Source organism: Scatophagus argus, chromosome 14 (genome assembly GCF_020382885.2).
Source record: "Scatophagus argus isolate fScaArg1 chromosome 14, fScaArg1.pri, whole genome shotgun sequence".
Classification (NCBI taxonomy): domain Eukaryota; kingdom Metazoa; phylum Chordata; class Actinopteri; family Scatophagidae; genus Scatophagus; species Scatophagus argus.
The window spans coordinates 5,624,631-5,634,709 of record NC_058506.1 but is presented as its reverse complement, the minus strand read 5'-3'; the positions used below and the strand labels follow the sequence as shown (position 1 = coordinate 5,634,709).

Genomic DNA, 10,079 nt, shown 5'->3' with positions numbered 1-10,079 from the left:
AAGGACAAAGAATGGCCCAGTGACCTTTAACTGCAGCTGGCTATCTGATGGGCTGCTGCGTGCTGTGCGTCTCAGTGAGGTTCACATTGAGAATGAGGATGCCTCTGGGTTTCTCTCTGGGAGAATGGTGCCCTTAGTCCCAGAGACCCCAGGGATATGGGTCATGTGAGGGGAGATTTGTGTTAATGTATGTGCTGTCCTGTTGACTAAAAGACCAATTTACCACTGCCAGATGTTAATCATCCACTCCTTGATCTCCAGTGCGTCCCAGTGCTTAACTGAAGAAGCAGAGACCTGAGCAGGGAAATGAACTGAAGGCCTTCATTCAACCTTTTATCTTTCATACCTCTGTCTATAGCCACTCTCCATCTGCATGCATGCATCTGTGAAAGGCTGCTGTCTTCCTAAGCCTGTCCATCACAATAAGTCCTTTGACTCCTTAATGACAGGGGGAAAAGCAAAAGAAGCTGGGGGGGAGACATCAAGTAAGTTGAAAGAGTGATGAAGTTTGAAAAAGCTCCTGTAATCAGTCTCAGGTTAAAGAAAAAAGAAAAGAAAAAGAAAGGTGTGTAGCTCTGATAGAGATCTGTGTATGATACAACAATATACCATTCAGCTGTGTGTGTGTGTGAACTCTGGCCAAAGACAGGCTTTATAACATCAAGGACAAGTCAATTAGAAAAGGATTACGGGGCTGAGATGCATGAGCGATCTCAGACTCTCCTGACACACTGAAGAGCAATTGGACAGGAAAGTGAGATGCTTGCCTGTGTGTTGGAGCTAACAGACAAACAACAGAGCCAAAAAAGTCCATTCTGATATCGGCTTTCACAGTGCAGAGATGTGGAGGCAGGACTGCCACTGAGGCTAAGTTCTGTTTTGATGAATGGTTTGAGTACCTTGAACTGTGGCTGAGCCAGTGGAAAAAACTGTCATGAAGAAGAGACTGTCATTAAAAAGGCATGTAAGTAGTTTATTCTTCTGTTCAGTTGGAACACATTCTCCATATTATTTATGACACTTTCAAGCATTACAGTCTGACAATCTCATACACCTAAACATCATAAGTAAACTCGATTGGTCATGAACAACTTGATGCTTCATATATGGTTTTGCATTCAGTACTATATAAACTTTGCAATACATAAATAACAATAACTGTGCATCTTATATCAATATACACATTCAGTACATAAATACATGTGTACAATGACTCAGCATAGAAATATAACTTGATGCCCTATGAAACAACGGAAAATATACAGATTCCTTGCTCCATCATCACAGTAAATCTTGCTGGAAAATTGCACAGATCTCTCACTAGAATACATAACGAGTCCTCGTGAATAAATGAGTGAGAACTCAGTGGGGTGTAATTCACAGTAGATAACATTCAGTGCATCCAAGACCCTGTAACACAAGTCATGAACACAGTCACATGTCAGGATAATCTCACTGAACTTCATGGGTCAAAAATGGGAAATGGTGTGACTGAGGTGTGTGTATGAATTTGGCACAGTTTTGTGTGTGCAGCTTCCCTCCAGCAGCAATCTACTGTGCACATAGTTCATAATAAACATCTTGTACATGTGAATTCATGCAAATATTTGATAATCATGAAAATAATGACATTGATTTTGTAGAGAGAAGTGACATTTTATATGCTGGTTGTTGCTGTGTCCTCACGCTGCAGATGCTCCACCTTCCCTCTGAAACCAAGCTGCCACTCGCTTTGTGACCTACCATTAGCATTAGCATCTCTGGATCTTCATCTTTGTCTCAGGTGTCAGCAGCCTCTGACTCTGGGAGGAGAGAGAGACTGCAGCTGTGCTCTCAGAGGAGCAGGCAGCTGTTCTGGCTGAGAAAGACAAGACCTCACACCCCTCATCCTCCCCTCCTGTTCCAAACCAACTGCTGACCGAGTGGCTGTGCGGAGTTCACCTGACGGCCGCACTCTGTGCTCCTGGACTTTGAAAGAAAAGCCAAACTGCTGACTCCTTTGACTGCTGGCTTTGAAATGGAGCTTGTTTTTCGTGACTCAGTTCTGCTATTAATAGCTCCATGCTGTTCGCATGCCCCACTCAGAACAACACATCACGTGCCAGGTCATGGGGCTGACATTGACACTCAGAGCGCAAGCCATTGGCAACTCACACTGACATTAGCGGAGACTAAATTTACCTGACATTGAACAAGGCGGATGAGTATATGAGGATGTGTGTGTGTGTGTGTGCTGTATTTTATAGGATGATACTGTGAAAAACCAGGGCATGACTAAGGGATCTGGTGTCGTGTTTGAATTCAGCTGTCATAGTTCAGATGTCAGAGTGCTTTGTAACCTGCTTTATGGCACATTCATAATGCTGAAATAAGATCTACTACTTCACTATGCATGCATGAATGCTGAACAAACCCTTACATCACCTTTCATAAGGCATTCCTTGGACGCCTTCGTCATTTGTGTCGTAAAGGGGGGGACACTGGGTGAGTCATGCCTGCACTACAACGTGGTCAATCATCTTAACAACCATGCGATGGAGGTGTTACGAACCAGAGTTCAGCTGAGGACTGATAGAGAACTTATTGTGTTCATGGTGTTGTAGTGCAGCATGGGATGCCTCAATCTAGTTGGGTTGGGACAGCCCCAAGGCGGTAACAATGGCAGCCACAAGGAAGGTGGTGCTGGCCAAGATCACTGCGCCTCCAGACCGGAACACCTGTCGACCGTTTAGGGGCTGGACTGGCCTGAAGGTTCCCACCATCGCCTTTCCATCATGGAACTTGAGCTCAGAAAATGCACGCAGCTGGATGAACAGAAGACAAACGTAAACATTATACCCCAGTATGTGGAGAGAGGTAATCAAGGTGTGAAATTTTATATTCAGTAACTTGGAAATTTCCATTACTCATGTGCTGTATTTGAGAATGTAATATACTATATGTCTTATGCTGTGCTACCTTATACTTTTCACTTCGCTACATTTAACTGGTCATAATTATCTGTTACTTAATGAATTAAGAAAAAAATATGATAGTTTATAAACTATAATACGATCTTAAATATCAAGCCAGTGCTGGCCAAACTTATTGAACCCCTTCCAAAAAACTTCCAAAACAGTGTCTAGTTGAGCCCTGCAAGATGGGTTGTTATCAGTTCCATCAAAGAGATATTTGTCTTTTGAATTTTTTTTACTGTTTCATTTAAATAACCTTAGAACTGCAGAGAAGTTAAACAACCCAATATTTCACCAAACATGTGAGAGAAAACCAGCAAAAGTTATGGAATGGTACAAAATACAAACTTGTGTAGCAAACTTTGTTTCTCTTCTTCAACACCTCATTAATCATTTCGCTTTTACTCTGCTGAATCTAAATTTAATGGAAGTATTTTAAACGTAAAATCTGAACCTTGAAACCAAAAGACAGAAAAGGTATTTTTTTAAAAACACAATAACAAAATCCCTTTAAATTTTCTGGTCTTTTTTTGCTGACCTGATCAATGCTCAGAGGGATGGGATTCTCAAAGAGAGTCCAAATCACAGACTCGGTGCACCCTGGGGTGGTCAGTGATCCCTTATAGCGGTAATAGGAGGTCAGATTCTGCTCAGCTGGGATTAGTTGTGCCAGGGAGATGGGAGACAGAGAAGTATTGCCATCTGAAAGCAAGAGAGCCACAGATGTTATCAACACCACTCTGTGGCTGTTTTTGGTTGGCTTAGTTGCACCTCAATACTTACTTGTAGTTTTGATGCTTCGTAGAGCGTTAATGATGGGTTCATACTTTCGATTTGCGCTGTTGGACTTCTGGAAATGGACATAAGCACATTTCAGTACTGTTTCATTTCAGCTTGAGTTGTGCTCTATAATAGCATTTTGATGTCAGCTATGCAGGATTTAAAATGGTTACCTCGTAGAAAAACCCAAGGACTGCAACTCCCTCTGGGTCAGACAGTGCTGTTGTCAGATCAGTGTAATGGTGCTTCATGTGGACAATGTGCAGCTGTAAAATATAGGTATATATTCAAAATATAATGTTAGCACTTTTTCACAAAGTTATTTATAAAATGTGGAGGGACTTATTTTTAACTGGGACAACATAGCACATTTCATGCTTTAACAACAGAAGCAGATATCATATGTGTCTTAATCAGACACCAATTAATCACTGAAAGAATGGGTGTAATCATAGAAAATTGAAATCTAAAGGTCCAATCAGTATTTCTGACCATTAAAGGTTAGTGATATTACATATTTTTCTTACTGTCACCAAGTCTCATTAAAAGACCAAACCCAACAATGAACTGATTTCTACTAAAGTGTCTATGCATCCAAAGTCTGATATATCGTATTCATCTGTCATAGAGCGCCAGTGTTTCAAAAAACTGTTAAAAACACAAGAGTAAGCCACACGGCTGCTCATGTTCCTTCACATGAACACAAGAATTGTGGTTTATTTTGAGTCAACCCTTCCTACACCGCAGACAAAAGATGAGGAAGTCAGAGAGTGTTGAAAGATAAACAAACACATGCAAACATGTAAATCTACATGCATGCAGCTGCCTTCATATGATCCAGATTAACACATCAGTTACTCTTCATGCACAGTCACTCTCTCATGGTGACAGCTGGCCATGTTAGAGGCAGCCTGTGTGTGTTCTGTTCAGTGATGTTAGCTACCTCCATGGGATACTGCTCCCCATCGATGGTGTGTTCAGAGCCCGGTCCTCCATTGTTGCCCCAGTGCAGGTGGAACTGTACAGCCTTGTAGCTGGTCGGCAGGGCTCCACCTGAGATGGTGCTCAGGTGAGGAACGCCAACCTGAACTGTGTGTGGACATACCAAGTATGAAGAGTTCACACAACAGCTTCAAAGCACTGATGGCCATTTCATGTTTAAAGGGAAGCATGCTCACCCGAGTGGCCGTTGTTCTTGATCGTGCCTCTGAAGATCTGCTGGTAGTTATTGAACTGGAAAGAAGTCAGACTGTTGTCTTTCAAGGTCTTTCTGGTGACGATGTTAATGGGCGACTGTTTCTTTCCCGCACAGTCACCGTTGGCGTGGTTCCACTTGTCCGGCACTGAAATGAGAAACACCTCATAGTTAAATAAGTTGAAAGGATCGATTTCTGATTTCTGTTATTTAATCTTTTGTGACTGAAGGGGACTCTAAATTCTCCACTATAGATAATCCACGGAGTACCACAGGGATCAGTCCTCTGTCTTTTACTTTTCTCCATCTACCTGTTACGTTTAAGTCAAATATTTAATTTTTAAGCAAAGGGTGAATTTCTAGTAATATGATGCAACTAAGCAAACTACTTCCGAGAAAAGTTAAAACTTGGTTCATTTCCTGGAATGAAACCTCCACTAACTGAGAAGTTGTTACCATAGACTAAGCGTTCTGTGGAATTGAATTAACCTTTGTCTTATTGCAGGAATTTTATTGTGACATATTTGATTACACATTTCATTTTGATTATCAAGAGCTGTCCAATTCTGTTTCCTATTTTGGAACATTTACAAGAATCTATCTTTAAAAAAAACTAAATCATCTGCAAAGCACTCGGAAACTTAAGGTCATGCTTTTATTATCCAGATTATATAACTGTAACCCTCAGTGTTCCTGGCTGAGTCAGTACAACCTGTGCAGCAGCGTGAATACTCACAAGATCCAACAGAAGATGGCTTATAACCGTAATTTTAGTATGTCTACTTTGATTGCCTGCATGTTTTAGAGCAGGTTTTAAGAGTTCAATGAGACATGACTGGCACCTGAATATATTTCTGATCTGCAAACACCATAAAAGTGCAAAAGAGTGCATCCTCTGGTAGGTCAGTATTAATACGCCTGATTCTCAAGTGGAGGAGTTGAGAATAACATTTTAATATATTTATACACTACTTTGAGTGCATTTGATCGTTTTTGTTTCATTTGCTGCATTGCTCTTTATTTTAGTCTCAGTTGTCTTTGTTTTACTGCACTTTTGATCCATCGCTTTTATGTCTTTTGTGAACCATTTTCTTAAACTTGCTTTAACTTTTTGAATATCACAGGTTAGTATTAAAGGACACTTACCATTGCATTGATGGTCACAGGTGAACTGAGACTGATAGCACCAATCTGAAATACAGGAAATGTGAACAATTTTATCAAGACAGACTTTCATCGACAAGACACCCAAACATTTCTCTCATGAAATTTGGTGCTAACATTGTTGCATTATTGAACTTCTGTGTCTTCTCATACATAACATATTTAAAGATTTTCTGTGCATTTACTAATAGCTTATTTTTTTCCTTACAGCAACCAGTGAATTGTTCTCCTATTGTTTAAGGTCAGCTGTTATTCCCAGCCACACAATAAGCTCTACTACACAGAAATTGTCTTCCTATTCACAAAAAAAGGTTGTTCTTCCTGTGCTATCAGAATAAACACAGAGCCAGTCTTTCTGCATCGGCAAGGTCCCATACTCACATGTTTGTCTGAGGGGTTTATTAATATTTCACAATTGGTTTGCATGTTTGCACCCCATGCTCTGAGACAAATATCCGCAGCTATCTCACAAATCAAATATTTATGAAAAACACACATGCCATTGAAAAGAAAAGGAAAAACAAGACAAAACGGGAGGGTCTCTGCTGTGAGACTGGGGTGAGGATTTCTCCCAGTTTCTGTGAAGGAAGCCTGTGCTTGGCTTCTTTACCATGCTGGTAAGACTTTTCCTCCTGCTCCTGCATGATAATGGCTACGAAAAATAAACAAAGCAGGAGGAGACAAACATTTGGGGGGTGACCCACATTGTTTGCATACGTGCCACCACTTAAACTGGTACCAGTAAATAAAGAAATACGTATTTCTTTGGTTTGTTTTCACATTTGCTGCAAGATTTGCATGCGTGTGAGAGGAGCGTGATCACTTCAGAGGAACAAAAAAAAAAAAAAAATCTCACAACTCAGAAATGTTTAATTACTCTGTGAGCAAAGCCTGAGTGCTTATGTGTTAAAAGATTATGCTTCATTTCTGACCTTCATTCACTTTTACATGCAGTAAAACACAGTACGGGTGTCACATTTCGATCCTCACCAATCTGAATTGAGCGAAAAATCAGTCGCCACACATTGTTCACATTGTTCTTTTAATGTTATCGCATATATCTGGCACGTGTAGCCACAAGTTACTTAACCAAGATTTTACACTCAAAATGACTACAGATTCATCTCACTGATGGCATTTTAACAAAGTAGTTAAAGTTTGCTCCACCACCAGCTACAACCCAAAGTAATAATTAATAATTTGTTAATAGATAATTGAGTTCTTTTACTTTTGATACTTTGAATACATTTGGCTAATAATACCAAACTACTAAAGTAAAGAATTTAAATACTTCATCCGTCTTCCGGTAAGGTGGATAATCCGTTTTTATGTCTTATTGTTAGTTGCTTTCATCTCAGCCAATCAGAATTCTGTCCGCACAGTTCTTGACCAATCGGCGCTTGCCTTTGATCTACTGTGCGGTGCGGAGCAAATGAACAATATGAACGGGTTTAAATGGACGCGAGAGCTCTGCCAAGAGAGCAGACCCGGGAAAGTGTGAAGAAGAAAACAAAAGGCAGGGACAGGAAAACAAACAGGCCACGTCCACCTGCACGTCGGCCGCAGCGAAACGTAACGTGAATGCACGCCGACGCTCAGGCGGATCCTTTCAGAAACAGAAACTGCGCCTGTGTAGACGCTGCGTTTCACGCAAACACACGTCTCAAAAGAAAAAGAGACATTTAGACTTTCCCGCGCTATGCCAGTCCTTCAGGGATTCACAGTCCACACAAAACTGAGGATTGGTCCAATTTCCTTCATTTTTTCATCTAAATGTTTGTTATTTTTTTCTGTTTTTTTTTTTTGGCAGTGTCTCCACCTCAAATTTGACCCTCCTTAAGTTTCTCCCTTTATCCACTGACACACAGCACTTATTTCCCTCATGCAGACGCCTCTGACAAAACTCCGACAAGGCGTGCACGTGCAGGACGCTCCTCCTGCGCAGCGCGTCAGATGAGCCACAGCCGAGCTTGGAGTGTCCGCGCGGGCTGCTGCTTCATCTCACACTAAAAATATGACAATGATAACGATGACATTTATATTACTGGAAAAATAGACAATAACTCAGGCCTGGGTGCGATCTACAAACCACGAGTGAGTAAAGGAGCATTGTTGGAATGTTTTTGAGCTTTTTAAATTGAAAAGGGGTCAGAAAGAGGTCGTTCCTACCTTCTGATGTTGGAACAGCAAACATCCTCTCTTACTTTTACTCCCGCATAGCCCAGAATTAATTTCAAAGTCTAATTTGATCACATTAAAATTATATTTGGAATTCATGAGAAAACATCAGGAGAGCACTAAGTCAAACCAGCCTGTGCGCATTTGTCAACCTAATAAATATTTACTGATTGCATTGATCAGAAAGACCAGTCATCTCAATCAGTCATTAATCACTGCTAATTTACATAATTAGAGTCTTAATGCCAAACCTCGCGGCTTCTACTGTGAAGTTAACACCTCAGAATCAGCCGCTGTGAAGACATTGGCGGTGCGCATCTCAGTGCGTCTCTCTGCGGCAACCTGGACGCAAACTGCCTGTCATTGGCTCAATGTGGATATGAGCAGGTGCACGAGAGGGAGAGCGAGAGAGGGGGAGTGAGAGAGCATGAGAGAGAGGGAGAGAGAGAGAGAGACAGAGAGAGAGAGAGAGAGAGAGAGAGAGAGAGAGGAGCGTCCGAACCACAGAGGCTCTGGGGGAGTCTCTGCTCGGTCCGATCAGCCTGTGTTTGTCTCTGGATCAGCTGATACATAATCTCATCATGACAACGCAAGTGTGGCGGACACACTGAGGGACGTCCGGGGTGTGTGTGTGTGTGTGTGTGTGCGTGAAGAGTGTCACACAGGCGGTTTTGCTGCTGTTTCGGTGAGGGGGTAGCCTGTCTTTCATCTGGAGAGCTGTGGTGATTCCCCTCGTTGTTTCTGTCGAACAGTTGAGTGTAATTTTGGTTTTCTGTGTCAGATTTGGGGGGACCCGCGATAAATCAACTTTCTAATTCAAATAAAGTGAGTGGTGCCAAGAAAAAGAGCCACTTCATCTTGCTGGTCTCATGCATTCTCGTGCATTAATTCACCTCATATTTATTGTCTAGTGTTAGGCGTTAAATCGATACATTAATTCAGATTAGTCATCTGCCAATTGCATGCATGTAATATAACCTCACTGATCCTCAGATCAAGCTTTTCCTCTCCTGGTAATATCAGAAGATAAATATCTCATTATTCAATCAATCATCCCATTTCCTTGACTAATTTCTGTATATTCCGAACTTCAGTGTTCACTGACAACAAATACCCAAATAAACCCATCACTTCTTTGACACATCTATGAATGAGAGCAGACTCACCTCCTGCTTCTGTGCCGATTGTCCAGAAGGATGCCAGGAGGGCAGGCAGGATCAGCTGCAGCATTGTGGAGCGTCTCGACTCGACGGAGGGAAGGTAACACAATGACTTGTTTTTTCCAATGTGATCGCATTCTTGCGGGGGGTCTCATACTTATCTATCACCATACCGCGACAGGAAAGACAGAGTGGCCCCTCCCCCTTTTGGGCATCGCTTCTAATAAAGATCACCACTAATAAGAGCTCCGAACAGGGGGGCCTATCAATGGGCTCCTGCTGTGCGAGAGCCAAATTTAATGCGGTCGTCTCTGTCGAGGTGCTGATAGGCAAACACTTCACGGCACTTTGACGGGTAATTGTGGCACAGCGGGAAGTCAAAAGGAGCTAATGATCAATGCGGGCAGGTAATTTAAGGTGGACCTCAGCAGCTAGTGGTTAACTATGCGGAGCTTTGTGAGGGGAACATTTTCACTTTCCTTTACATTTCATGATCATTGTGTTTCATGTGTTCTGAATCAGCTTGTTCCAGGCTTTTATTTATTTATTCATTCATGTATTTTGGTCAAGTTATATGATATGTAAACTAAGTGAAATATTCAAATCCAACACTCCATTCTTTGTGTCAGCAATGTAATCAGATGAAAC

The 10,079-nt window shown here is 41.7% G+C and overlaps 1 protein-coding gene across 3 annotated transcripts; it reads right to left on the bottom strand.

Moving 5' to 3' along the window:
• Positions 1-805: 805 nt before the first annotated feature.
• On the bottom strand, positions 806-9,786 carry ca4a (carbonic anhydrase IV a). 3 transcript variants are annotated; one of them, XM_046411601.1, is made up of 9 exons: positions 9,589-9,617; positions 9,438-9,511; positions 6,076-6,120; positions 4,913-5,077; positions 4,678-4,823; positions 3,908-4,000; positions 3,738-3,804; positions 3,493-3,656; positions 806-2,804 (listed from the first exon to the last, which is right to left on the bottom strand). In XM_046411601.1, the coding sequence occupies exons 1-9, from the start codon at positions 9,600-9,602 to the stop codon at positions 2,625-2,627; spliced, it is 948 nt and encodes a 315-aa protein (XP_046267557.1). In that variant the 5' UTR covers positions 9,603-9,617; the 3' UTR covers positions 806-2,624. The 3 variants fall into 3 exon arrangements, with proteins under 3 accessions (XP_046267557.1, XP_046267556.1, XP_046267553.1); XM_046411600.1 differs by lacking the exons at positions 9,438-9,511; positions 9,589-9,617 and adding an exon at positions 8,263-8,689 and having other exon boundaries at positions 807-2,804; XM_046411597.1 differs by having other exon boundaries at positions 810-2,804; positions 9,438-9,786.
• Between the last annotated feature and the right edge of the window lie 293 nt (positions 9,787-10,079).